The following is a 27,137-nucleotide window of genomic DNA, read 5'->3' as shown; positions in this document are numbered from 1 at the left end:
GCACCCATTTTTTTTTATTAAAATCGGATTAATAAGTAATGATTTTCAAGATGGCATCCCTAATGATGATTGATACAGTGGTGACATAATTCAAAATGTCGGGTGTGACATAATACGTTATTATTACTTTTTATTGAGAATTTTTAAATACATTAATAAATTACTGGTTTACTCTCGCCGGAAATCGAACTGAGGACCGAAATCGTTTAAATAACTAAACGTTTGAAGTAGGCAATTTCTTAAATATTTTTTGGGATTTTTTCGGAATTTCTAGTATTGAAATAACGGATTTTCAAGATGGCGGCTGTAACAAAACATGGAACGGAATTTTTTTATTTATTTTTTAAATTCAAATTTGAATTTTTTTTTCAAAATGTAAAACTCTTTTCATTAAAATCGGATGATAAATATATATTAACAATATTGCAATCGTAACGTCATACTAGTTGGCATATATGTATACTTTGACTTAAGTGGTGGGAGGTCAGTCAGCCAGCGGCTTCCGTAGAGGAAGGATCGGTCGTCATATGTATTTTTTTCCCTTACCGGGTTCGAACCGAGGACTCAGAGCTCCATGATGTAAGTGGAAATTTTTTTATAATTTTTTTATTAAATTTTTATTATTCAATTGGATTGATTAATTTAAAATAAATTTTAAAATTTTTCCCGATTCTCTAACAAAAAATTACGGATTTTCAAGATGGCGGCCGTAACGGAAATTGCAACGATAACGTAATAATCCAAGATGGCGGTCATAATCCTAGATGATCACAGAGGCTTATCAGAGGCTTTAGACATGGATGCCTAAGCCTCTTTTAGGACTTTGTATTATCTCTAAGGCAAAAAGTATTTTGAGGTTTTCGAGATCCTAATTTTTGAATCGTGGAATTTTTTAAGAATTTTTGACGGGATTTTTCCCCCCCAAAAAATGGAAATTTTGGCGAATTTTGAGTAATTTTTGGCAAATTTTGGCAAATTTTGAAGGTTAAGTTCAAGTTCAAGGTCAAGGTCATCCAAGATGGACGCCGTGACGAAATCGTAGATGTAGGTGCGAAGGCAGTAGAAGTCGCCACACAAAAAAAACCTGTACACACATCTCCACACCCTGAACCATGCGCCCGGACATACCAAACTATACTACTTCCATACTTTGGAAAAATGTTGGACACTTAGAAAGGATGATACTTACAGTGATCTAGATGAAGATATTGAACACTCAGATGATGATGATGATGATGATGATGATGATGATGATGGTGATAGTGACTTTCAAAATGGTGATAAAACAGAATACTGTAAAGATTTTCGGAACACTGACAGTAAAGAGAAAAGGAAGATGGAAGTAACTGCATAAAACACATTTTTTCACATAGAGGGACGACTCAAATGGAATGGTTGACAGACTGAGACATTTGATTTCTTTTGTATGTGTGGGAGAGTATTCTAGCACTATTGAGTTAACCCCCATTCTTGAAGTTCTGAGAGAAGAGGGATTAATAGAATAAAAATATTGATAGGCCTATGTTGAGTAAAACATTTTTTGTAGATATTTTATATTTGTGAGTTGAATAAAAAAAGTAACAAATCATTGTTCTACTTTTTGTGACATACTGAAACATAATACATTTCCACGATATCGAAAGTGTCCTACTGTGTGTCCTAGGCGACTAAAGGGTGTCCAAGTTGTGTCCTTTTAGTTGATTGTGTGACCAAATGTGTGTAGTTTTCGTTGAATATGTGTGTGACCTAGATGACATATGTCCAACTGTGTGTCCATTGTGTGTGTTAACTGTGTATTCTAGATGACGAGAGTGTGTCCAGTTGTGTGTCCAACTGTGTATCCTAAATGAATGTGCGTAGTCAAGTCTGAAGTCAGAACTCAATATTTAATGGATCAAAACCTCTTGGCCCTGCAGTAAGTGTAAAACATGCCCATTTAGTTGGTTTGTTTGCTTGTAATAGATTATATCCATACTGTGTGTCTGATAGTTCGGAGACTCTTGTCTTGTCTGCTTGAAATAGGTCATCCGTGGTTCGGATTCGCTTGGCCTATGCGCCTGATATTGGACACATGTTCTCGCGTTTCGGAGAAGCTTGTATTGTCTGCCTGACATTGGAAAACACTTGGTTGAAGGATATTCCAATTTTGAAAAAGAAGGTCTCGTGGTTTGGAGACACTCGTTATTTATGCTTGTAAATGACTTTTACTTGATCACACTGCATAGTAAGCCCTGACAAAGAAGACCTTGTGGTTCGGAGATGCTTGGTATATATGCATGTAGTTGGTACTCTAGTTTTAAAAAAATACACCGAATATGGTCTCCATTGTAAGCATAGTGATATCAGTCAGCCGGAACAGGAATCCTTGTTTGAAATAAGGATGATTAAATAAATATTTATTTAGAGCATAAATTAAATTTTGCATCAACTAAGGATTGAACCAAGGGCTGAAATCGATCGATTCAATCAGTGCATTAATTACTTTTTTTGATAATTTTTGGCCTTTTTTAATTTCTTGGTTAATAATTTCAAATTTCCAAATACAATACTGGAGCCTCTTTTAGGATTTTTCACTATATTTGATTAAAAAATTAATATTATTTTAAAATCAAGTTTTTTCATTGACAAAGTATCCAACCAAGTACTGAAATCGATCGAATCAATCAGTACATTAACAAGTATTTTTTTTTGAGAAATTTTGGAATTTTTTTTCGAATTGCTAGGTTAATATTTAAATTTTCAAGATGGCGGCCAAGATGGCCGAAAATATGACGGATGTCACGGTAGTAAATACTATTGCACTATAGCAGGTAAAATTGAACTAATATGGTGGCAGCACACTCTAGCTGGTGCTGTGTGTATGTGACACTAGCACTCTTGTAATGCCTATAAGCATAAAGGCGGGGTGGGAGGCCATAGTATGGCAAGGATTGAGGAAAGGTATTTGTTACACAACAACAGTATTCAACATTATTAATTTTTAATTAGGCCAAAAAAATTGATTACTTAATTAACAACAACCAATATGGTCCACAAAATCTGTTAAAATAACAAAAATAGAGAACAGTCTAGTGTTACAAGTTACGCCGGCGAAACATTGCGCGGTCCTATTACGGGCCATCAAAAGGGGGCGTCACAAGGTAGACGCAATGAAAGCAGCAAAATTACAACCTTGTCAATATGAAGAGCAAACCTACTACAAAATGCGCGTTACATTGCGTTACAGACGTAAGTTACATTTTAAAAACAGATTAATAAGGTTACGTTTTATGTACGTCGACGTCTCAGGGGAGAACAGTTTCCAACAAAGTGAAGTAAAATTAAGTTAAGTTAAATTAAATCCAAACGTAATTTTCTAGGTGGCGATCGAAAGGGAATTTAACCAAAATAGACAAAAATTTACAAACGCTTACATTATGGCAAGGGCCACCGCCCCACTCCAACTTACATTTTCTTTCCCCTGAGGTCGCGCACGTCGTACAATTCCAAGCCTAACTGACTGACTACATGCTGGATCACAAAACTACTCGAGCTCTCGAAAGAGACTAAGACGAGACCAGACAAGCTAGACGAGACAAGACAAACAAGACCGAATAAAGGCTTTACAGCCGTATATAAGGCATAGGTTCGGTGCAGCGCGCATGCGCCGACCGGTGGAGGGGAGGCGGGGAGCAAGCAAGCACAGACGCGCGGATTTCGAATGAAGCGAATGAAGCGGCGATCCTGACGCTTCACTCTTAGTAGCAAGTACTAAAAATAAAAATGGCGGCTCGGTCTCCAACACGTGATGCTATTATCCCTTCGTATTAATGAAATATACAAGTCCGAATATGTGTGTAATTTTTTATACACATTTTTTATACTCAGGCTGGTAAATGTCTCGATGGCTGTGTTGTCTAAGGCATATTATTTACAACCCCGAGGTTTGAACTGTAATTGTTACAATTACCTCGCTTCCAATGTATTTTGTATAAAAAAATTTAATATGTCGATAAGGGTCAGAACAACACTGGTAGGTATTGGAACATCGATCTTACATGCATGAGACAGAGCAATGTTGGTACACTCTAGGAAAAAAAAACAGCGGTAACCAAGTTGGCGATCTCCATAGAAAAAAAAAACAATATGGAGGCTGTAATGCCATCCAATATGGCGGCCTCCAGTAGACAAAAACTATATGTGATATTCACACATCTGTCATAAAAAATGTTTATAATTTGAATTTTCTCAATTTTTCTATTTTTTCATACCCGAAAATGTACTTCTTCCCACTTCCTATCATATAATACGCTCTATAAGTGTTTGCGTTCCGGTTCTTCACTTGACAGCATATAGGACTAATTCGGAGCCCTCTACGTTCCTTGTAAGTTTCAAACAATCAACAATAATGGCTTCTTGCGACCCTTTCGACTAATTTTCAACTGTAATGGGCAGTTTATTCACTTGTAATGGATTACCAGCGACCATCAGATTATTAATGACAATAATCGAACGATAATTTATAACTTTCATCTTAGCAGACGTAACAAAGACACCTGTCTCTGTGATTAATCAGTAACGTTTTGAGAGGGAAAAAAATGATGGACCTTTACAACAATGTACGCTTGAAAATCATGAATTATGTAAGACCAATATATGTCTTAAAAAATTTATGTTATTAAGTTTAAACATTTTCAAGTTAATTTAACGGCAATAACTGTCATAATTTAGTAGCTTGGCTTCTGGATTGTAGCCGTGTCCTTGGCGAATAAGTCACCGACGTTTCGGTCAACATTGCAGTAGGTAACTGCTCCCTGATGATGGCGACTGCAATGTCGACCTGAACGTCGGTGAATTATTCGCCAAGGACACGGCTACAACCCAGAAGCCAACCTACTTCAGACAATGGCCGTGAAAGCCTGCGAACATTATTGCCATCACTTAGTCCAGGTGCCTGAGCTGGCAAGTTACAGTTGATGCAAGGAATGTGGGTGCGTACCTTCCCGAGCGTCGGTGTTGGCCAGGATCCTCTGCAGTCTCTTCTGCGGGATCTTCTGGAAGGCCTCGTCGGAGGGCGCCAGGAAGGTGTAGGGCTGCTGGCTGGACCGCAGCCGCTCCACGAACTGCGACTCCTGCATGGCCTTGGCCAGCTCCGAGAAGCGGCCGTCCTGCGGGCAGTCACTTGGGCGTCACTGGCGGCTTCCCCGCCATCGAGCCCCACACACGCGGAAGTAAAAAAAAAGGGGGGGGGGGGTTGTCTGTAAAGTCGGTTTACGGACGATTATTTTACGTGATAACGTCATAAGAAAACATTGATGAAAAATTGCATAATTTTTTATTTTCAAATATTATTTACAGGTTTTGCAAATTTAATTAATATAATTTGTTTAAATATAATCACGAACAATTAGTTAAAAAGTCCGCCTTAACCTGTTTGATATTATAGAAGATTTTCTCGCACGGTATGGTTGGCCGGTTCTTGCACGCTCGGCTCAGGCGGAACGTGACAATGAGTCATGCTTTTTCGTGCGTGCAGCCGGCGTTCATCGATTCATAAGACGTTATCACGTCAAAAAAAATTAAAGGCCATTGTTTGTGACTGATGACGGGAACAGATTTTTATTTCCCGAAATGTCGCAACTGTTGGTCATAGGAAATCTAATGTGTTCTTGGTGATTTCATTCCTTGTCCATAATACTTGTTTAGGTTCATCATTTGGTATATCTGTTTGAGATAGGCAAATTTAGGCTTGTTCTCTATGGTTTATTGTTTAATTTATTTCTTAGTCTGCGTTAGTAGTATATAGAAGTATATTCGGGCGCAATGTATTTATTAAGGGGCTACAATTTGGTGGTGGTGGCTTGCCAATCGTAATGATTAGAAAGTTTTTTTATTCAAAATTCATTAAAAATCACTCAAAATGACTCGAAATTTCCTTATTTCGAAATAAAAAATTCCCGTTTTGTAGGAAAATTTCCCGTTTTATTCCTCAAAAATGCAATAATTCCATTTCGGAATGCCTGAAAATACTTTTGCCCTTGAAAAGAACCCTAATCCCTGAAAGCGGCTTTAGAGTCCCTAAAGCAAGACGCCCTAAGCCACCCAGGCCATGACCTTTACCTTGACTATAAACCTGAAATGCTTTAATTTTTAAACAAAAATTCGGGGAAAAATAAAAATTCAATCAATAAAAATTTATTTACTAACATTCTTATTGATTTGATCGATTTACACCCTTGGTTCTATCCTTGTTCGAAGCGAAAATTGTAATTTCATATTAAAAAATTGTTCAATAAATATGGTAAAAAAAATAAAAGAGGTATAAATTCCTCATTTACCAGCCTCCAATTGATTCGATCGATTATTGTCCTCGGTTTGATTTCCGACTAGAGTAAACATGTAATTTATGTATAAAAATTAAAAAAATCTTAATTACATTAAAATAAATTTTAATAAAAATTTTCTTAGGGCGGTTTACTTTTAGGACTCTAAAGCCGCTTTTCAAAATTTGGATTATTTCAAGGGCAAAAGTATTTTAAGGCATTCAAAATTTAGAATTTTAGAACTTTTGAGAAATAAAACAGGAATTTTTCCCACAAAAAGGGATTTTTATTTCGAAATAAGGAAATCTTGTGTCATTTTGAGTGATTTTGAGTGATTTTTAATACATTTTGAGAAATTTTTTTTCTTATTCTTACGATTGGCAAGTCACCACCAAAAATCGTAGCCCCATAATAAATACATTGTGCCCGAATATACTTCTATATACTACTTGCGTTATAGAATTTATTCCATAACAAACAGTGCAAAACTGCTATGGCGTATATCTAAGATTGTATTAAAAACAATACATATTCACAGAATATCACTGCTTTGAAGACAGCACTGTAATTTGTGTTTAAAATTATGTAGAATTGTTTGTAGGGCCTACTTGAAGATTATATAAATAAGGTTAATAAACATAAATTCATAGGCATTTGGGATAAAGGAACGATTACAGAGTTTGTCTTTTTCGGCAGTTTTAGATAGTTTAATACTTTGAAATAATTTGAAAATGATTTAAATTTTAATTTAGAATTCACATTTTCTACAGTAACAATAATTCCATTTTAAAAAAAGTTTATATATTTAAATACAGGTGTTAGATAACTTCGCTATCTTAAATTCTACAAGAACTTTAGTTCTTTAGTTACAACAGCGAAGCCAATTTTATGGGTAATTTTCATTCTTTGAGGCTGAAAATACAGAGAATCCCTGATGATGGCGACTGAACTGTCGACCGAAACGTCGGCGAATTATTTGCCAAGGACACGGCTACAACCCAGAAGTCAACCTTTTTTCAGACAATGGCCGTGAAAGCCTGCGAAAATTATTTCTTTTATCAAGCCAAATCATAACATACATATAAACATAGGCGTTCTGAAGTCGACAATTACATGGGATTTTAATGTGAACTTTAATTATCTTTCATAAATTAAATTGTTAAAATACTTACACATAATGGTTATAAGTGAGGCCCTGAACAAACTACTCGCTACGTCCCCGAGTGTCGGAGTGTCGGAGTGGCGGTGAGCCACTAGAAGCACAGCTGTACCTGCATGACCACGTCCACCAGGCTGCGGTCGTCCACCAGCGAGGGGTCCAGCACGCTGCTGATGACGTGCACCACGCCATTGCTGGCCTCCTGGTCCTTGCGCACGATGGCCGCGCAGTTCACCGTCTCCATCTGCGGCACAGCACTCACAGCGTTCACGGTCTGTGCCTTCGTACCAGAGGTTGGGGAAACATACAGGTGGAGCACAGGGTCCGACTCTTGACGAGAGGGAAGGGAGATTTCAGTGTGTTACACGTACCAACATGGCGGCCTTTTGTTTACATACTTCTTGAAGAGAGGTGTGTAGCCAAAAGGGAAGGGAGATTTCAGTGCACTACACGTACCAACATGGCGGCCTTTTGTTTACAAACTTCTTGACGAGAGGTGTGTAGCCAAAAGGGAAGGGAGATTTCAGTGCACTACACGTACCAACATGGCGGCCTTGTGTTTACAGACTTCTTGACGAGAGGTGTGTAGCCAAAAGGGAAGGGAGATTTCAGTGCACTACACGTACCAACATGGCAGCCTTTTGTTTACAAACCTCTTGACGAGAGGTGTGTAGCCAAAAGGGAAGGGAGATTTCAGTGCTCTACACGTACCAACATGGCGGCCTTGTGTTTACAAACTTCTTGACGAGAGGTGTGTAGCCAAAAGGGAAGAGAGATTTCAGTACACTACACGTACCAACATGGCGGCCTTTTGTTTACAAACCTCTTGACGAGAGGTGTGTAGCCAAAAGGGAAGGGAGATTTCTGTGCACTACACGTACCAACATGGCCGCCTTTTGTTTACAAACCTCTTGACGAGAGGTGTGTAGCCAAAAGGGAAGGGAGATTTCAGTGCACTACACGTACCAACATGGCGGCCTTTTGTTTACAAACTTCTTGACGAGAGGTGTGTAGCCAAAAGGGAAGGGAGATTTCAGTGCACTACACGTACCAACATGGCGGCCTTTTGTTTACAAACTTCTTGACGAGAGGTGTGTAGCCAAAAGGGAAGGGAGATTTCAGTGCACTACATGTACCAACATGGTGGCCTTTTGTTTACAAACCTCTTGACGAGAGGTGTGTAGCCAAAAGGGAAGGGAGATTTCAGTGCACTGCACATATAGCCCAGTAAATAAAGGTTTTTTTGTCGCAACTAACTCCGGGAAAGCTGAATTTTTGTCAGATGTTAGACCCTTATAAGACACGTTTTTCCTCAAAAGTACCCGCTTCTCCCCTTTTTGCTTTTCCCCCCACCCCTCTCGGTAGTTCTAAAATGTTGACCTTTACAGAATCGCTTGTGAATACGTAAATAATTGTGTAAAGTAGTAAATTTATAGCGTATTTTGTTCTCAAAAATCTGGTTTTTAATTTTGTTTCTGACAATATTTTCTTTAATGTTGATAGTTAAGGTGGTATAAAATCACAAACATAAAAAAAAAACGGGTTTTTAATGTCAAAATGCGCATTTCTCGTTCTGGATGTTTTTAAATATTGAAAATACACAAAAAATCTTCAAGTAATTTTTTTAGCACACACTTTCAGCTTGGAAATGATGTATAGTTTATATCGGGGAATTCATTGGTTACTGCTGGGTAGGGGGGGATGTGAGCGCATGCGTATGGCTAGCGTGCACCGACCTACTATGTGCATCCTTTTGTATTCGCAGTCCGTTCGCGTAGCATTCATAATTATTTGAGGAATAATATGTCTAGTTTTAAACAGTATTCATTTTTATATAAAATAATTCATAAAACAACTAACTTACATTTTTATTTTTTGCACTTTATGTTAAGAATAATATTTATATAATATTTATTAGCAAATACTTAAAGCAATTCTGTGTACATAAATTCTTTACTTAAATACGCATAGCCAGTTTTGGTTTGGGGGAAAGATATCCCTACCCAATTAAGGGCCTTCCATTATCCACGACCTATGGACCCGCCGTGTCCCGGACTGGCTAAAACCGGTAGCTGTCATGATTATGAACAACTTTAAACAAGTTAAATTGTTTAAAATATTAAATTGTAGTTTAGATGACAGCATCACGGATCGCCCACCCGCCTCTATTATAAAAGTAATGTATCCTTAATTTTTAACAAATTGTCCTTAATCAATACATGTTGACCTTCATCTGCATCAGTCATTAGCATTTACAAACTTTACTATGACAGTAGTCGTCTGAAGGAAGTTCAATTTATTCGTCGAAATTTGGAGAGTTAAGGCATGATAATCCATTACAGTTTCCACACATAGCAGAACAGCTTAGACCGGATTTTCTGCATTTGCAATTGTTACCGCATGAAGTATTACAGCTGCAGGAAACAAGACAAAGAAGGTCATCAGGGGCAAAGGCTTTGGTACTGGGAACAGGTTTTAAAACTTTATTTTTCCTGCAATTTTCCTTTACATATTCATGCCTCCAACCCCAATCTGTAGGTGGAAGTTTATTGCCCATCCAATATTGCACCTGGAGGTAAACTCGTAATAGATGTTGCTGAGCTGCTTCTGATGTGGGGGCAATTTTGATAAATCAAAGTTAGATTTTAAAGCAGATTTACTTGTCATAGATGTAAATTTGTAGTAGCGAGCTTCATTCAGGTTAGAATAACTCCTAAGCCTGTACATTACAAGTATGAATGTCTCTCCCTTTTCGAGTAATTCATCGCGAGATACATCTTTTTCCAAAAATAACTCTGCTTGAAGATTGGCTTGTGGAACAACTTTGATCACATTACAGATTTTGATTTTCCCAAACCAAAAAATGACGAGGTGGTGTCACTGCCTGTAATTGCATATGCAAATAAAAGAAGTTTTCTGATGCGCCTGTGCACATTTACTTTTGTTTGTATGTCATAATAAACAACGGAAGGATTTTTGCCACAGATTTCTTTTCGAAAGAATACAGAGTTATCTTCAGGCGCACGTGCTACAAACAGTACCAGAAGATCTGTGTCTGATCCCACAACTATGACTACATTGAATTTATTGAGATGTCCAATTCCTGTTTTTACGATGTCTAAGTCAGCATCTCCCTCGGCTGTGAATGAACTTAATCCCCTTCTATTTAATGCTTCAGACAGTTTCATAATATTTTTTTTTTTGTTATTCGTATTAGATAGAAAAGCTTCCTTTTTCGTGATACATTTTGTATTTGTCTCAAATTCTATGTTACATGATGAGTTTTTAGCAGATCTTCTTGACTGTTCTTCTCCCTTAGTTGTTGACTATGAAGGGTAACCATCAAAAACAACAGTTGAGTTTATTCCATATTTTGTGACGATATATGTGCAGTAATTTTCAATGATTTCTCCAAAAGTCTCTTCAATTGGCTATGTTACACTATGGAGGAGAAAGCCTCCATCAATAACTATACCAGTACTTTTATCTTGTTGGGGTTTAATTTCATCAATAATGCCCTCAGAAAATACCTTCAGGAATGATGACTTCGCTCCTTTACGTAAAGAAACATCATCGAATAAGGATGGTGGTCGAGAAGCCAGTTCGTACGAAAGGTAATCTTTTAATCTAGTCGGACCATCACACTATCAGAGTATTCGATTGAATAATGGTTGAGGATTGACAATCACTCGCTTTGATCGAACAGCCACAGATTTGTGACTAGATTGAGTCAGTACCATATCATTCCTATGTAATTTCAGTTCTCCGAAAGACTGTCCGTTCATTTTTTCATAGCTGCCCTGCAGCCCGCCCGCCACGACCCTAACCACTAAACCACTCTTCACGCTATTGCCGAGATAAGACAAGAACGTGTAGCCCACTCCTGGTCCGTCATCGCGAAGACTTAATAAACGAAACGCAATAAGAATATGCATACGTGGTGTGCCTGCCACTTAACCCAGTTCTTGCTGCCAAAGCTCAAACATATTAACCTTAAAAGCCACTTGACCCTCATACGTTTTATGGCAAATGTACCATTATCTAAATAATTTCGAAACGGGGTTGCAGTGATCCAGTTCTTGCCTTTGTCAAAGGCGAATAGGGTTGGAAACCAAGCAGGAACTCTCAGATTTTCGTGAACAGGAATCGAGCCGAATCTATGACGCAGGCCAAAGTGTTTCATCGGATAGCTCTCGTTCCTTCCACCCGTAATATGTAAAAAAAAAAACACCACCGAACAATTATTTTTGATTCCATTTTGTATTGCGAATGAATACATCAATATGTTAATAATTAGCCTACAATTCGATTTAGGTTCCTATTTAAATTTTAAAGTTTAAATGCTGCATATAACAGAGGAATATTTAAAATAACAATCTCATGATATGAGTAGATTGTAGGGAAGCCGGGTAGATAAATGTAGCAGGTCGGAGTGTGCTAGCCATATGCATGCGCTCACTTCCCCCCCTCCCCAGCAGTAACCAATGAATTCCCCGATGTAAACTATACATTATTTTTAAGCTGAAAGTGTGTGCTACAAAATTTACTTGAAGATTTTTTTGTGTATTTCCAATATTTAAAAGCATCCAGAACGAGAACTGCGCATTTTGACATTAAAAACCCGTTTTTTTTTATGTTTGTGATTTTATAAAGCCTTAACTATCAACATTAAAGAAAATATTGTCAGAAACAAAATTAAAAACCAGATTTTTGAGAGTAAAATACGCTATAAATTTACTACTTTACACAATTATTTACGTATTCACAAGTGATTTTGTAAAGGTCAACATTTTAGAACTTCTGCGAGGGGGGAGGGGAAATCACAAGCGGGATAGGCGGGTACTTTTGAGGAAATACGTGTCTTATAAGGGTCTAACATCTGACAAAAATTCAGCTTTCCCGGAATTAGTTGCGACAACAGGCGATTTTTGGCCTTCATTTACTGGGCTTGTACCAACATGGCGGCCTTTTGTTCACAAACGTATCAGCTCTACCTGCATTGGAGGTTAAATGGGAGAAACTGTCAACTCTTATCATTACATTTGTATTATGAAAATTCGTTTTGGACTTTTAATATATATAAACTTATTAATCAGTGATATTTTGATATAATTTTCTTCCGAACCGCTTAACCCAAAGTCGTTAATAAAAGCAGGCTAGAACAGTTGGTACAAATATAAAAAAACGTCCGCTATATTGGTATGTGGAAATCAGGAACAAAAAGTTGGGGATTAAAACGGCTTTACGTCTGACGGCTAATGATTCATCTTTATTCTTTCCCAATCTCTGATTCGTATCTGCTTGCACGTTGTATTTAGCGGTTCAATGCAGTAAATGTTTGGTATTTCATGTATCATACACTAAAATATCTAAACAATAAAATTTTAACTTTAAATGTAAAATATTATTTTTATAAATGACGTGTGATTTAAACTTGTAAATGCAAATAAACACGCATATCATTGTTCACGTCGACTGGTTTTAACCATTCTCTTATAAAAAAAGGTAAGCCAACATCGGAGCTATGCACTCGCCTCGTCGTCACGTGTTTGCGCTGTAGCTGCTGGAAGGCTCTCTCATCTTCGTGAATCCACATTTCGACAGCATCCTTACAAGCCTAGCTCGTACTGTGCTGCCCCGAGTGGCCCAGAGCCACGCCGTAGAAGCGCACTCGGAGGGACCAGCGCTCCCAAGCAGAGGGGCATGTGAAGTCGGCACTGCCAACATGACAGCAACGTCACGCCATGGTGTTTTCTGGCTCCGCCATGGGGCGTGCTACAAGCAGCGAGCTGCGGCTACTGCGATTCTTATGTGAGTCTTACTTGGACTGGCCAGGACGTTGCTGGGAGTGAAGAGTGTTTGTTTCCTCGGGTACTTTGCCTCTTTTCGCTCGCTGGTCGGGATAGTTGGTGGTAAGCGTGTCCTTCAAGTAGCATACACATCATTTTCTTAAATTTGTTTCTTCTAAAAAAAAAACATTTATGTTGTATAATGCGATTATGTTAAGTTAAAAATTAACAATTACTTGTTCAACCCATTTTGACCAACAGCGCGGGTCTGTGAATACCAAATGTAAATACTTGCATGCGCCAGTATTATTTTGTTTTCCAAGCCTTACCTTGACCCTCTAGGTACCGACTGGAGTGGCTCCTCACTACAGACCATTATGGCCGATTCCGTCATCTCGCAGAGGGAAAGGTGCGTCGACACTAACATATGTTTTTCGTAAATGACACAACAAATATTACTTGCCGCAACAATTTTTTTTGCCAAACCAAATTCTATTTGATTTTGTGAATCCACGAAACAACCAGATGAGTTGAAAAAATCATATTGTTGGGCCAACATTATCTTTCTTACTACATCTCGCCTAATATAAAGATGTATTTTGTTGGGCAAGCAAACCATTTTGTCTAAGAAATAGCATTTCACTTGTGTCTTCAAGAGTTACTGTCTCCAACGACCTCGTTGTCAAAATAATATTAATTAAAAGTTTAAGTGACCTGATATTATCGGTTGTCAGCGAAATGTAGGTGCACAATAAAGGCATGCGCAGGAAAATAAAATCACTTAAATCGATATTAGCGTATGCTAGAACCTTGCAGCAAAGTAGTTTCCGACTCATTTCTGTAATTAGATACCTTAGCTTTTAAGTAGTATAACTTGGCCGTTCCGGCGAAAGGAGTAGGAGTGTGTCCATCTTGGATTGTGATGTCACGGCGGTCAATTTGGATGATATTGAACTTTGACTTTTATCTTTGACCTTGACCTGACCTCGGTGGCCATCTTAGATGACATTGACCTTAGCCGGAATTTTGAAATCCCCATGTTGGATGTTTTCAAGATAATTCCGCCATTTTGAACCCCTCTATTTTGAATTCCGACATTTTGTATTATGGCATCATGTCCGCTATCTTGGATTCTGATGTCACAGTTTCCATCTTGGATTTTGACATCACAGTAAATGTTTTCGATTCTGATGTTTCAGCAGCAATTTTGTTTTAGTCAGCTGGAGGTCGCCATATTATATTATGGCACAACAGCAGCCATCTTATTTTCATATGTTGAAAGTCGCCATCTTGTATGATGCAATGTCCACCATCTTTGTTTATGTTGTTTGTTTCTTTACAGCACCATAATTTATGTCTCATGCACATAAAGTCGATGTTTTATTACCTACAGAAATGTTATGATCCTTATATACATATTAAATTAAATTTTTATACAAACTTCATTGGAAGTGAGGGGATTCGAACCATGACAGGACGGACCTCTGGAAGGGTAAACATAGGTCTTTGAACAGTAGAGACTATCTCCCTGCCAGCTCCGAGGAGAAGAATAATGTTACACTGTGATGAAAGACGGAAAGTGAGCGTAAAGAAAAAAGTCTTGTAAATCATGGGCTACATAGATCCACGGCAATTTGGAGAATTTAGCTGTAGGCCAAGCCGAGGAGGTAACAGGAGGAAAGTTTAACTTACACTATGCAGAGAAAATAGGAAATAAAGGCTTAAAATGGCAAGAAAATGTAAATTGAAATGAGCGCCAAAAATTAAAGGAAACCTCATTTACGATTTGCGGTGGATAGCCCTAAATTGAGCATAACTGGATGGCACACCCGAAAGAAAATTGGGCAAACTTGAAGAATAGAATTAAATAACACACTGCATGTTGAAAAATAAGGAAAGAAAGGGATTACATTCCCGTAGAACGCGACTACATGCCGTGCAGATAATTCCCAGCCCAACTTTCAACGAAAAAAAAAATATATATATATGGAGAGTTAAGTCCGATCGGGCTCGCATACCAGAAGACAGCTCTCGAGGGATATTTGCCACGCATAGTTGATGGAGATACTAAAGCTGATAAAGTAGAGACTACCATAGGTAGGCCTAAAAAAAAGTGTGCATGGAGTCCACGAGTGATAGAAGTGAAACTTCTTGCTTATTAGTTATAAATAGAGATAAATTACTAATAATTTGTAATAGAACAATAGATAATAATTAAGAAAAGAGTAAGGACGTGGGTATGATTTCGAATGAAATATCTCTTTTCAACACGAATAAATAAATTATAAATTCTTCGAATAAAAATGTATTAAATTTTTTCTCGTACATTAAAAAAAAATACTTTTATCCTACTTATATTATATAGTTATAAACGCGAAAGTTTGTAAGTATGGATGGATGTTTGTTACTCTTTCATGTAAAAACTACTGAATGTATCTTAATGAAACTTTACTATAATATAACTTATACATCAGAATAACACATAGGCTACATATTAATATGAAATTCCACCTTAAGGGAGTGAAAAAGTGAAAATTTCATTTTATAACAGAAAAAATCATAGGTCATAGACATACAAATAGTGAGTGAGTGTCATTTCTCTATGTCTGCCACACAATCATACACATAGCTTTGAATATATATACTGTATAGAAGTCGCCAGCCCAGGTTAAAATTTCTAATACGGTTTTGAGGTAGTTGGTTAATTCACCGCCGCAATCGCCACCATCTCTAGGGCATCGACTTGTGGTGGTCCCTAGCGAACAAGTGCCGAACTCTTCAAACACCCCTTCCCCCTCCCGTTGAACGACCTCGAGCTGCAGTGAATGATGGATGAGGGGTGCGGGGAATGACAGCGGGCGACAGTGCTGCATTCTAACGTGTACACAACAACTAAGACGATACAGGGCGTTACGGCAGCGCACTGCAGCGGTGAAGTTCCCAAGCTGCTCATTTTACGCTCTTGAAAAACGTAGAGTAAATCCTATCCACTCGCGACTTCTATACAGTATATATATTCAAAGCACATAGTAAGGTCTTGCAAATTCATATGTTTCTCCTTGGTGAGACCAGCCCGCTTAGTGGAGCTCGCAGCGGCTAGCAAAATAAAGGTGCTAATAACAGTTTGGTTCTTAACTTCGTCAATAGATAGAGTTGCCTTGAATTTTAAACGCACCTTCGTTCGATGCGTTTGTCATGTCTTTAATTTTCGTTTGTTTGTGCCGTATGCGTTACTATACCATTTATCCGATTGCGATAAAATTTTGGTGAGTTGTTATGCGGATACCCGTGAAGGTTTCTGAGACGGTATAACTATTTTGCAATAGTTGGAGCACGAATCGTGTCAAAAATGTGTTTATTTCATTTTATATAGCGGCACTTCGTCTGTTTTTGTTGTATAAGTGCGCACGCATGATACAATTTATTTAAATATAAAAGAGAGAAAGAGATAGAGTTTTAATATATACAGAGTGAGATTGAGAGAGACAGAGAGATAAGTTGAGATGGATCGAGGTATAGAGAATGAAATGGGTTAGATAAAGAGATAGGTATGTATATGTATAGCGCTATATAGAGATTTATATATAGAAAAGATAGAGATAGTTGGAGGTATGTATGTATTTATGTAGATATAAAGAGATGAATAGAGATAGAGGGATACATATATATATTGATTTAAATAGAGATAAATATATATTTAGAGATATGGATGGATGATTTGTATATGTGTAACTACTTTAAACATATTATAAAACAAAACTGAATGAGGCATTGCAATGCATGCTGAGCATTAGCTAGATAATGGAATCATTTCAATATTAGTAATCTCTTATTTTTCAGATTTTTTCTATGGTGCTTTATAAAGTCTAGATTACATACAGACCACCAATTTTTCGATATATACAGGTAAATAACTATACACTGGCAGAACAACGTCTGTCGGGATCTGAAAGTGATATAAATTATTTTGCACACTTGACATTCAAATTAAGAATACAATTACTAACTACATCTGATTTCTAAAAAGGTCCCCTTCACCCTGTTTAGAGCCCGGGCAACGCCGGGTACTGCAGCTAGTAATAAATAATTCTTAAACTCGAAGCTTGCCAATAATTAGGTAGTTTATGCAGCTTAACTAACTGTCCAAATGGAAGTGTGTATTTAAAGGTAGGCAACTGGCATGTGGAAGTGACAACATGGCATACGAATACAGTGGCGGATCCAGAAGGTCACCTCGGAGGGGGCACTCTAGGATTTCTGAGTAGCTAGAGAATATATGTAAAAAAAATACTAAAAATGTTTAATCTACAGACACTACACATGACATCCAATCAACAGATTTTATAATTTTACAAGAAATTCATTATATTAATATGTTTTATTAGTTTCAGTTTCAATGACAAGTTATTTTCATTATGTAAAAAAAGTTAATTTTACAGAATAGTACATTTACACATTTTAAAGCACATTAAACAATCTAATATGTACATAATACATCACTTTCAGTGACTGAGTCACTACTAGTAACATAAATATAAATACAAAAAACAATTTTATTGAATACTGATTAGGAATCTGTTTGGTAACCATTCTAGGCAAAATGCATGCCTATTACAAAATAAAATCCAAAGCGATCCTTCGTTTACCCACTTTAGAGAAACGTTCTAGAACTCTATCAACGTCAACATTTATATCACGATGAACAAATAACATACACAAGCCATTCAACCTTTCCTCTGTCATTCGCGTTCGTAGCCATGATTTAACAAGTTGTAGGCTGCTGAAAGATCTCTCTGCACTTGCAACACTAACAGGCAAAGTGAGCAGTATTTCCAAGAAGCGTCGAATAGTTGGAAATAAATCAATGTCACAAGACTCAATCACATCAAGCACAGTTTCTGTAAATGGGTGGCCTTGTTTGCTCTCTCTCTTCCACTTTTCCTTCCAAATACACATTTCACCATCTAGAACAGTAGCAACAGTTCTGCCATCTCGGACACCTTCTTGAAGAAGAGGGCTGTAAAAATCAACGAGAGCTCCTATTCTTGACTCGAAGTCACGGTCACCATCCTTCAATATGAAAATAGGCAAAAAAAGGCGCAAATCATAACATTGTAATGATTTCTGTGAGAATCGTTGCTCCAGGTCAGTTATAACATTGTCCAATAGTGGAATGTAAATGGATTTCCTGTAGAATTCCTCGGTGCTGTTGGTGTCGTAGTTTGCTCTGTGCATTTGTCTTGCAGTAAGGCGTGGTATTGTGAGGTCAACTCCTAGCTGAGTAGCTGTACATGTGGCATCTTTGTGCACTACTGAAAAACATTTCTCACTATCATGTCTCAGTGTACGCAGTGTAGCCAGTGTATCCTGTACAGCAGCAGAGGCTCCTCTCAAATCAAGCGAAGGTGACTGTAAGTGACGACTAAGTGGCAGAGTACGCTTAAGTACATCAATCAAGCTAATTAATGAAAAAATGAATTCTGTGCTGGATACAGAGTTGGCATAGAGCACAGCTTTTTTTGCAGACTCAGATTCGGACCACTCGCTGATTTCTGCCAAGGCTTCTACAATTTTTGGCAAGGCATTAAAAAAAAGGATAACAGCATCATGCCTTTCAACCCAGCGAGTTTCACACAAGCGTATAAGTTGGGAGCCTACATGAGCTTTCAAGACAGCATTTTTCTTAGCAGACTGACTGAAGAAAGCAATAACTTCTTTCATAACAGTTGTAGCATTCCTTACACTCTGAATCTTTGATGATTTTGAGATAGAATTATTTAATGCATGATTGTAGCACGATACATGCTTGGCATTCGTAGCAACCCGGAGAAGTTCTGACACAGCACCACATTTCTCGGAAGTCATAACTGCACATCCGTCTGTACCAACACCAACACAGTAGTTGAGATCAAGACCAAGGTCCTTTGTGTAGTCAATAACTATCCGGGCTAAAGCATTTCCTGTTAACCTTACTTCTTTTCGTACTACATCTGGACCTTGATTATCTACATGTGGATTTTGCAATGATTTAAATGCATCTACAAACAATAGGAAATCTTCCCTTACAGTGCTGTTATATACATATCTAACTATAAGCGTCATTTGCTCGGCATGTGCTCTGTCTGTTGTTTCGTCAAAAATGATTGACCAGTACTTAGCATTCTTGATTCTTTCAATAATCACATTAGAAATTTCTTCTGCACAGTACTTGATTATGACATTTTGGGTAGTCTTACTGATGTAAGTAGCACGAGAAGAAGCATTCTCTAAATGTTCCCTTAGTTTTGTATCCCCAGCCTGAATTCGAAAGTTAAGCAATGCCCTAAAATTACCTTCGTTGGTGACAGACCTTGATTCGGAATCTAAACACAGTTCCCCATCGTCCCTGTGACCTCTAAAAGATATATTTTGACGCCCCATAAATATTACCGTCTCTATTATTGGGCGTAGCCTGGCACGATTTTCTTCAACTAAAAGTAGTCGCTGAGAACTAATTTGATTTAGAATTTCTTTTTCAGGAGCTTTGTATGTCCTGAGGAAATCCTTGCCTGATGCAACACAAGCTCGGTGGTAGTTACTTCTTTCGTGCGTTTCTAAGTAGCCATCTTTTGCTGTGAGGTCTTTGAAAGTTGTAAGAGCCTCCGTTACAAGTCTGTTAACTTTTACACCTTTGTTGTGTCCTACTTTTTCTTGTGCAAAAAGAGCACAGTATTTACAAAATAAACCTTTACTGACATCAGAGTATACCAGCCAATGGTATTTATCAATGTGCGATTTAGAAAGATACCGTCTAACAGTTTTCCCCTCACCTTTTGAGTGTACTAAGTACGGGTAGCAATAGTCATCTGTAGGATGCCATGGCTTTTCAAGGAGCAGACACTTGGTGAAATCATCTACTTTTTTCCCAGCATGGAGTCCTATATCAGCTATATCATTCAGGTTCTTTGGTGCTGACTCTGTAAGAACATCCTTTGGATATGCTTCGAAGGTTGTGGACTCACTGTGTGCACTGCTGTCTGTCGTGAACACCTTAGATGTAGAAGGCTCACAGATGACTGTTTCACTCGTAACTGGTCCTAAAACAATAAATTAATATTTATATAGATTATTATGTACAAATTTGTTGATCTTTTCTTTAGAAATGAGTGTAATTAGGCCACATTGGAATGTTAATTTAAATTCTTACAGCATCCCAGCATTATTAATTATTAATTAAATATATGCCCATTTTGTCAAACTGTCAAAGGAAAATAATAACTATAAGAAGTAAGTTATGGTGGTGTAACAATTACAGTTCACTGGCTTTATCAATGCAGAGTTTTATAATGTTAATTTTACACTCTCGTATGAGAACCATGAGTGACAAGATAGAATTAAAAAAACTTGTATTTTCGTTATTACCGTGTTTAGTGTCAGCATGAAGGCATTCATCATGATGATGCTGAGAGTTGTCCTCTTGTGACTGATGTCGTCTACTCTTTTTTTGAATCAGTTGAAAGTACGAGTCGATCTTATTTATGTTCGTCCGCTTGTTTTTTTGGTAAATCCTGTAAAAAATAATTTTGTGTCACATAATACAGTAATACATAATACAGTAATACATAATGCACATTATACTTTACCCGGGTAAAGTATAAAAATGGCTACAGGTCAATCCATGCACTAGCACTATCATCAACATATAACTTAATTTTCATTTACTTTACATGTACTAACTAGTAATACTTGGCTCTGAACGTTTTTATTAAATAACAAACTAATTAAGCATAAACAAAAAAAATACATATAAATTCTAATTACGTACCATAATCTCTCCATAAAGAATTTCAATAACCACAGAATAAATACATCATAAATTGTCTAAACGAAGCACAGGCGTAGAACACTCTCACAAGGCTGCAAGTCCGTCTGCTTCAACAATGTCGTACCGTCGCGGTGTGTTGTCGAGACGTGTAAGCAGGTAGCCTGGTGCGTGGTGGAAGGGATAAACTTCCGCTCCAGTGACATAGGTGGTGTACCCCTTCTTCCCCTTAACACATTGCGTCACTTATACCATTTTTGAGTGAACCTCACCCACCTGTAGATGTGAAGCATGTGACAACTGACGAGTTGACAGCCAGATGATTAGCCAGGGGAGGTAGTCGGGCGCTACTCGATTTATTTTCTTTCTTCTCTCACGCTGCAAGGCTTACGGTTGCTATGCGTCACGCGCCAGGAATGTTAGAATATGGAGGGAGTGGAAAGGAGAGGCTGTAAAATAAATATTTTTACAGCCCTGCTAGATTTTTTCGTCTAAGAAATTTCGAAAATGTAGTAGATATGTGATTAAAGTATAACTAGTCATTGTTTTTGTAAATTGTATATTTTGCCATAACTTATAAAGTTTTAATAACGATAAATAGACATCGTGTAGGGCTTAAACATATTCATTTACTGTACCCTACCACGTGGTTTCGGGTGGAGGAGTATGTTGACACTTTCTCATTCTGAAGGTTGCACAAGAGGAGGGAAGGATAGACTTTTAAAAGGTTGTGTAGAATGGAAAGAGGGGAGGAAGAGGACAACCATACGACGTCTCGCTGCCGCCCGCCAGCCTGATGGGTGCCGGCGCCAGACGGGGTTTCCCGTGCGCTCTTACGACGAAGACTACCGCCGCCGCTTTTTTAAACGGAATGTATTTTTGGTTTCTGTTATAGGAACATAATTCTACAGCAAAGACTTTACTTGCAGTGCAGTTTGCAGAAACATTCATTTTTATCGGCAATATCAATATAGCAGACTACTGGATTTTCGGGGGGGGGGGGGGGGGGCGTGCCCCTGGTGCCCCCCCCCTGGATCCGCCACTGTACGAATAGGACCTAGCTCACTGCTACTTTGTTGAGCCACAATCACCCACAGCTACACTCCGATTAAGAAATATTTTACGCCTCTTAGTTGAACTTAACATGTTTACACACTTCTGGGCTCGTAACAATAATACGGTGTGTGATTAAATTAATTCGTGACAAATAATTACCCATGTCTAACTATAGCGTGAAAAGCCTTATACCAGCAGAAATATTTATTTACACAGTCACATAACACTATTTAACAATACTGATTTACACAGGTAATTAAATTAATAATACATATATGAAATAATATTTTCTTGTGGATATGGCCCGTGGCAAAGTGCACAACAATAAGCTCAAACCCCGTTGTGTTGCCCTCTGCCCAAATACTCCCTAAAGTCGGGGTGGCGTCAGGTGCGACCCGCCGCGACCCGCCTATCCCTGCAGCATGGCAAGGTTCAACATGAGCCGCACGCCAACACATGGAGTCTGCTTAAGGCTGAGAACTTCTCATTGATGAGCAAAGATAGAGTTCTAGTTCAAGCCAGAATTTTATGTATTTTTTTGTAAATTTTTAAATTTTATGTTATCAAAGAAAATGTGTGGCGGTTTTCTCCGTGTGCTCCCTATTATCCATGTCAATATTATGATGGTTTTCTCCATGTGCTCCTGATTATTCTGGCCAATATTATGATGGTTTTCTCCCTGTGCTCCTGATTATTCTTATGAATATTTTGACGGTTATTTCCGTGTGCTTGCGATCATTCCTGTGGTTTCAGTCAAAGGTCAAGATCACACCCATCCAAGATGACCGCCGTGACGTCACAATCCAAGATGGCGGACCGTGAGAAATCTGAGAAGCACTAGCAGGACGGACGAACTTCCTTCTCCTTGGAGACTAACGAAGCCATCCTTCTTATTCGATCGATAGTGAGCATCCCGCATCCCGCATAAAAGATATAATTATTTACTTGCAAGCAACACGTGGCGTCATCTGATGTTGAAAAGCGGAACTACTTACTTGCCATAAGTACCTTTGCATGAGATAAATTAACTCTCACCACTGAATAGTGATATTGTAGTCAGTTAGAGACATGAAGTTTCGTAGCCACGCAGCCAATTAGACATGCAGTCTCGTAACCATGCGTTCTGGAAGCTTCGTAGTCCTATAGCCTCGCTATCACATAACCTTGAAGACTTACAATCGCATAGTCTCGTAACCTCATGGCTCGTAGTCTCGTAGTCATGATGCATTGGAGCCTCGTAAACTTGAAGCTACGTAAGCAAGAAGCCTTGTACTCTTATAACATAATGTTGATGGTGCAGAAAATTCCGAAGAAGACAGATGCGGCAATTGGAGCCTTGTAGACGAGTAGCTTCGTAGTCAAGTACTCGTGCAGACTTGTAATCTTGTATCCTCGCAGTCTCGTAAACTTGAAGGTTCGTAGTCACGTAATCCACTGAATGGTGCTATTGTAGTCAGTTGGAGACTTGAAGTCTTGTATCCACGCGTCCAATTAGTCATGCAGTCTCGTAACCATGCGTTCTGGAAGCTACGTAGCCCTATAGCCTCGCGATCACGTTACCTTGAAGACTCGCAATCGCATAGTCTCGTAACCTCATGGCTCGTAGTCACGTAGACATGATTCATTGGAGCCTCGTAGACTTGAAGCTACGTAAGCAAGTAGCCTTGTAATCTTATAACATAATGCTAATGGTGCAGTTTGAACAAAATAGAAAATTCCGACGAAGACAGATGCGCCAATTGGAGCCTTGTAGTCGAGTAGCTTCGTAGTCAAGTATTCATGCAGAATTGTAGTCCTCTATCCTCGCAGTCATGTAAACTCGTGTTCTAGAAGTTTCGTAGCTCTGTAGACTCGCAGTCTCGTAAACTTGAAGATTCGTAGTCACGTAGTCTCGTAACCTCATGGCTCGTAGTAGCGTAGTCATGATGTCTTGGGACCTCGTAGAATTGTAACTACGTAGCCAAGTAGCCTCGTACACTTGTAGCTACGTAAACAAGTAGTCATGTAATCTAATATCATAATGCTGCTGGAGTAATTGGAGCCAAGTAGAATTGTATTCTTGTAGCCATAAAGACATGTAGTTTCGTAACCATGAGGTCTTTTAGCCATGCTGTCTCGTAGACATGAACATCTCGTAACCAGCTAGATCCTTTTAGACTCGTAGCCTTGTGGCCTTATAGTATCTTAGACTCGTAGAATTCTAGGCAAATAAATTTGGAGCTGATGAGACAAAATACAGATGGAGCCAATGACTGTAGGAGCCAATAACTGATGGAGTCATTAGATTGATGGAATCAATAGACTGATGCAGCCAATGACTATTGGAGCCAATGACTATTGGAGCCAATGAATATTGGAAGTCAATGAGTATTGGAGCCAATGAATATTGGAGCCAATGAATATTGGAATAATGAATATTGCGGCCAATGACTATTGGAGCCAATGACTATTTGAACCAAAAGACTGTTGAAGCCAAAAGACTGATGGAGCGTTTTGGAGCCTGTTGGAGCCAATGAATATTGGAGCCAATGACAAATGTGCTGCCTTTTCGTTGGCGGTGCTTCCAAATGTGCTGCCTTTTAGTTGACGGTGCTTCAAAAATGTGCTTCTTTTTTGTTGACGGTGCTTCCAAATGAGCTGCCTTTTCAATGACGGTGCTTCCTTTTTGTTGATTGCGCGTTTTACAAAATGTAGTGACTGAATATTTATTAGTTCAAAACCTCTGTGCTACAAAAATATTTTTCAAGGTCACTTGGTCCTTTAGAGTAGTTAGGAATAGCCGATCCGGGGACAGAGGCTGGAGGCAAAGGATTCGGGATTCATGACCTTTGACCTCTGACGTCACTGTTATGACTTTTGACCCCTGACGTCATCACCGATTTCCTGGAAATTTCCCGATTTTCCGCCAATTTTCCTCAAAATTTCCCGCTTTTCCCTCAAATTTTCCTCAAAATTTCCCATTTTCCTGCAAAATTTCCCTACAAAATTTCCCCATTCCCGAAATTTTGTAACAATCCCCCCATCTCCGGATAGCGGCTTGGTATCATCCTTACCTATCCGCAAATCTCCGGATAGTGGGTAAGCAATATTCTAACAATCTCCCCATCTCCGGATAGCGGGTTGGTATCCCCCTTACCTACCCACCCATAGATGACATCACCGCACCCCCATCTTGGATTATGTCCTATCCGGTCACCATCATTTCCGACCGCCATTTTGGATTCAATTTTCGCATGCTCTATCATTCCATTATTATTATGCAATCATATAGTATTACATCATATCTGACCGCCATCTTGGATGACCCGGCTACCATATAGTATTACGTCATTTCCAGCCGCCATTTTGAATTATAGAACTTTCTACCATTTTGTTTTCCAGTATTTAATATTATGAAGTCATAGCCGCCATTTTTAATCACACCTGTTACAATTTTCGTTACGATTTCCATCTTTGTTTGTGACATCACAACAGTCATTTTTTGTCTGCTGGAGGCCGCCATCTTGGATGTTGTAACTATCGCCATCTTGATTTTTTCTTCTGTGCTGGGAGCCGCCATCTTGATTTCACATTATGTTCCGCCATCTTGGATTTCCCCATCTTTGTTTCTGATGTTTGTTCCTAGAGAGCATCACCATTGCTCTATTCATACACACAAGGTTGATATTTCATTACATACCAATGTTATTATGGTCCTTATCAATACATTAAAACATTGTTTTTATACAAAATACATTCGGAACTGCTGAGATTCGAACCATCACACAGCTCTGACCTTTAGGTTGGAAAACATGCACCTTTAACCGCTCGGCCATCAAGACAATTACCGATCTAAGAATTAAATAAGGTATATATATATATATATATATATATATATATATATATATATATATATATATATATATATATATATAAAACATTAACACACACATATTCGGACTTGTAATATTTTTTATTATTATTGTTTCAATACTCGCTACCAGGAGCACTAGTGTCAAGCAGAGTGCAGCCGCCATCTTTTTTTATGTATTCGCTACTAGGAGTGCTAGTGTCTAGCAGAGTGTGCAGCGGCCATCTTGTTTTCAAAATTCGCTACCAGGAGCGCTAGTGTATAGCCGAGTATTGCAACAATCTTGTTTTCAATATTCGCTACCAAAAGCGCTAATGTCTAGCCAAGTGCAGCCGCCATCTTGTTTTCAATATTCACTACTAGGAGCGCTAGTATCACTTAGTACACACATAATCTGCCAGAGGGTGTTATATATTAGTTTAATTCTGCCCTGCTGGAGTGTAGTATTGTCTTGACCTATAACATCTTAAATATGTCCCTCACCTTGAACTTTCCACTATATATTGGATTACATAATTTATGTTCACCATATTGTCGCCAACACTACCTTAACCTACGGCATCTTGAACATCACATTTCACATTACTGTCGACACCCTGAACCTACCGCCATCTTGGACTATATCATCACATTTGATATAACATATCCACACCGCCGCCATCTTAGATTTTGTTATCACCAACTTTAATCTTGACCACCAACATATTGTATTATCATCTCATGTATGCACCCCCCCCATACTTGATTATATAATCATACTAACTTTCATCCTCTGCTAGAGTATGTAGATTAATTATTCGTAATGAGCATCACGTGATCATCCCAAACACTAAGATAAAAAAAACTTATTACCATTAAACTTATCACAGCCCATATACCAAAGTCATACTGCAGACTTGTCACTGTAGCACTCTACTCAAACTGACTTTCATAGCTTACTTTTTCGTAACATGCTTTCATTTGCGCTTACATTTTCTTTGAGGGCTTTCATTGGCGCCTACAATTTCTTTGAGGGCTTTCATTTGCGCTTACATTTTCTTTGCGTTATTTCATTTGCACTTACAATTTCTATGAGGGCTTTCATTTGCGACTACAAGTTCCTTGAGAGCTTTCCTTTACACTTATGTTTTCTTTGAGTGTTTTAAGGTTCGCTTATGTTTTCTTTACATGCATTCCTTTG

The 27,137-nt window shown here is 38.3% G+C and overlaps 1 protein-coding gene across 2 annotated transcripts in view; it reads right to left on the bottom strand.

Moving 5' to 3' along the window:
* LOC134541496 (periostin-like) overlaps positions 1-27,137 on the bottom strand; it is a 378,277-nt gene that overhangs the window by 114,390 nt on the left and 236,750 nt on the right. For both annotated transcript variants that reach the window (XM_063384985.1, XM_063384986.1), the window contains exons 6-7: positions 7,574-7,705; positions 4,979-5,147 (exon numbers count right to left, since the gene is read on the bottom strand). In XM_063384985.1, coding sequence (XP_063241055.1) covers positions 4,979-5,147; positions 7,574-7,705 — 301 coding nt within the window. The remainder of the gene's footprint in view (positions 1-4,978; positions 5,148-7,573; positions 7,706-27,137) is intronic.

Source organism: Bacillus rossius, assembly GCF_032445375.1.
Source record: "Bacillus rossius redtenbacheri isolate Brsri chromosome 4 unlocalized genomic scaffold, Brsri_v3 Brsri_v3_scf4_1, whole genome shotgun sequence".
In the NCBI taxonomy this organism is placed as follows: domain Eukaryota; kingdom Metazoa; phylum Arthropoda; class Insecta; order Phasmatodea; family Bacillidae; genus Bacillus; species Bacillus rossius.
This window is presented reverse-complemented; position numbering and strand designations above follow the sequence as displayed.